Genomic DNA, 865 nt, shown 5'->3' with positions numbered 1-865 from the left:
AGGCCGGTCTGGGGAGAGGCTGAGCCCCAGTCCCATCCTGTCCCCGCCCGGCAAACCCAGCGGAGGAATAAAAAGCATCTTCTGCTGCTGCACAGATTTTCGTGCCAGCCCTGTTGCTATAGAAACTTGCCTGCCGGAGCGGCTGCTAATTGAGATTCCCACAGTGCCACCCTGCCTCCCAGCCCTGCCCAGCAGCCAGCGCTCGGCACACGCCGCAGGCGGACCCCGGCCCTCACATCCCCACCAGGCAAGTGGGAGCTCCACCAGCTCGTGGGGGTGCCTGGGGCTCCCACCTGGGCGATGTGGCACTTGAGCTCGGCACGCTCCATCTCCCAGGCAGCCTTGGCCTTGGTGAATTGCTGCTGCAGCTCGCTGGCGCCGCGCCGCTCCTCCCGCAGCTCCGTGCACAGCTCCTTCAGGGTCACCTTCATGTCCGCCAGTGTCTTGATGCACTCGTTGGGCTGCCGGGGGATTGGGGGGTAAGCGCAGGGAGCTGGAGCCCCATGCCAGAAGGGACCCAGCGAGGTGGGACCCCATGGGAGATGCCCTCTCAACACCCCATCCCTGCAGGTTGCCCACCCCTGGAGTGAGGGACAGGGCTTGCCACCAGGGCAGGGGACCACCCCCCGGGGTGACATACCAGTGGGGAGCATCCCCTCCCAGCCACGCACCCTGGAAGGAGCAGCCACCCCCCCTGGAAGGAGCAGCCACCCCATGCCACAGAGCTGCAGCGGGGGCTGATCCTGCCCACTCCCTGGCGCTTGTGGGGACCCCCCTCACCGTGTTGGGGGTCCAAGCATCCCCGGTGCATGTCTTGTTGTCCGCCTGCTGCTGTGGGGCGAGCTCCTCCTCCTCCAGCAGCAGG

The 865-nt window shown here is 66.9% G+C and overlaps 1 protein-coding gene across 1 annotated transcript in view; it reads right to left on the bottom strand.

Annotated features, from left to right (window-relative positions):
* SOGA1 (suppressor of glucose, autophagy associated 1) overlaps positions 1–865 on the bottom strand; it is a gene marked incomplete at both ends in the record, with an annotated part of 8909 nt that overhangs the window by 3540 nt on the left and 4504 nt on the right. Inside the window, 2 exons of the mRNA XM_010291843.1 lie at positions 294–461; positions 781–864. Of these exons, the coding sequence (XP_010290145.1) occupies positions 294–461; positions 781–864 (252 nt within the window). The remainder of the gene's footprint in view (positions 1–293; positions 462–780; position 865) is intronic.

The sequence above is a fragment of the Phaethon lepturus genome, unplaced genomic scaffold, assembly GCF_000687285.1.
Source record: "Phaethon lepturus isolate BGI_N335 unplaced genomic scaffold, ASM68728v1 scaffold24247, whole genome shotgun sequence".
Taxonomy (NCBI): Eukaryota; Metazoa; Chordata; class Aves; order Phaethontiformes; family Phaethontidae; genus Phaethon; species Phaethon lepturus.
Note: the sequence above shows the minus strand (reverse complement) of the source record. Positions and strands in the feature narration are given on the sequence as shown.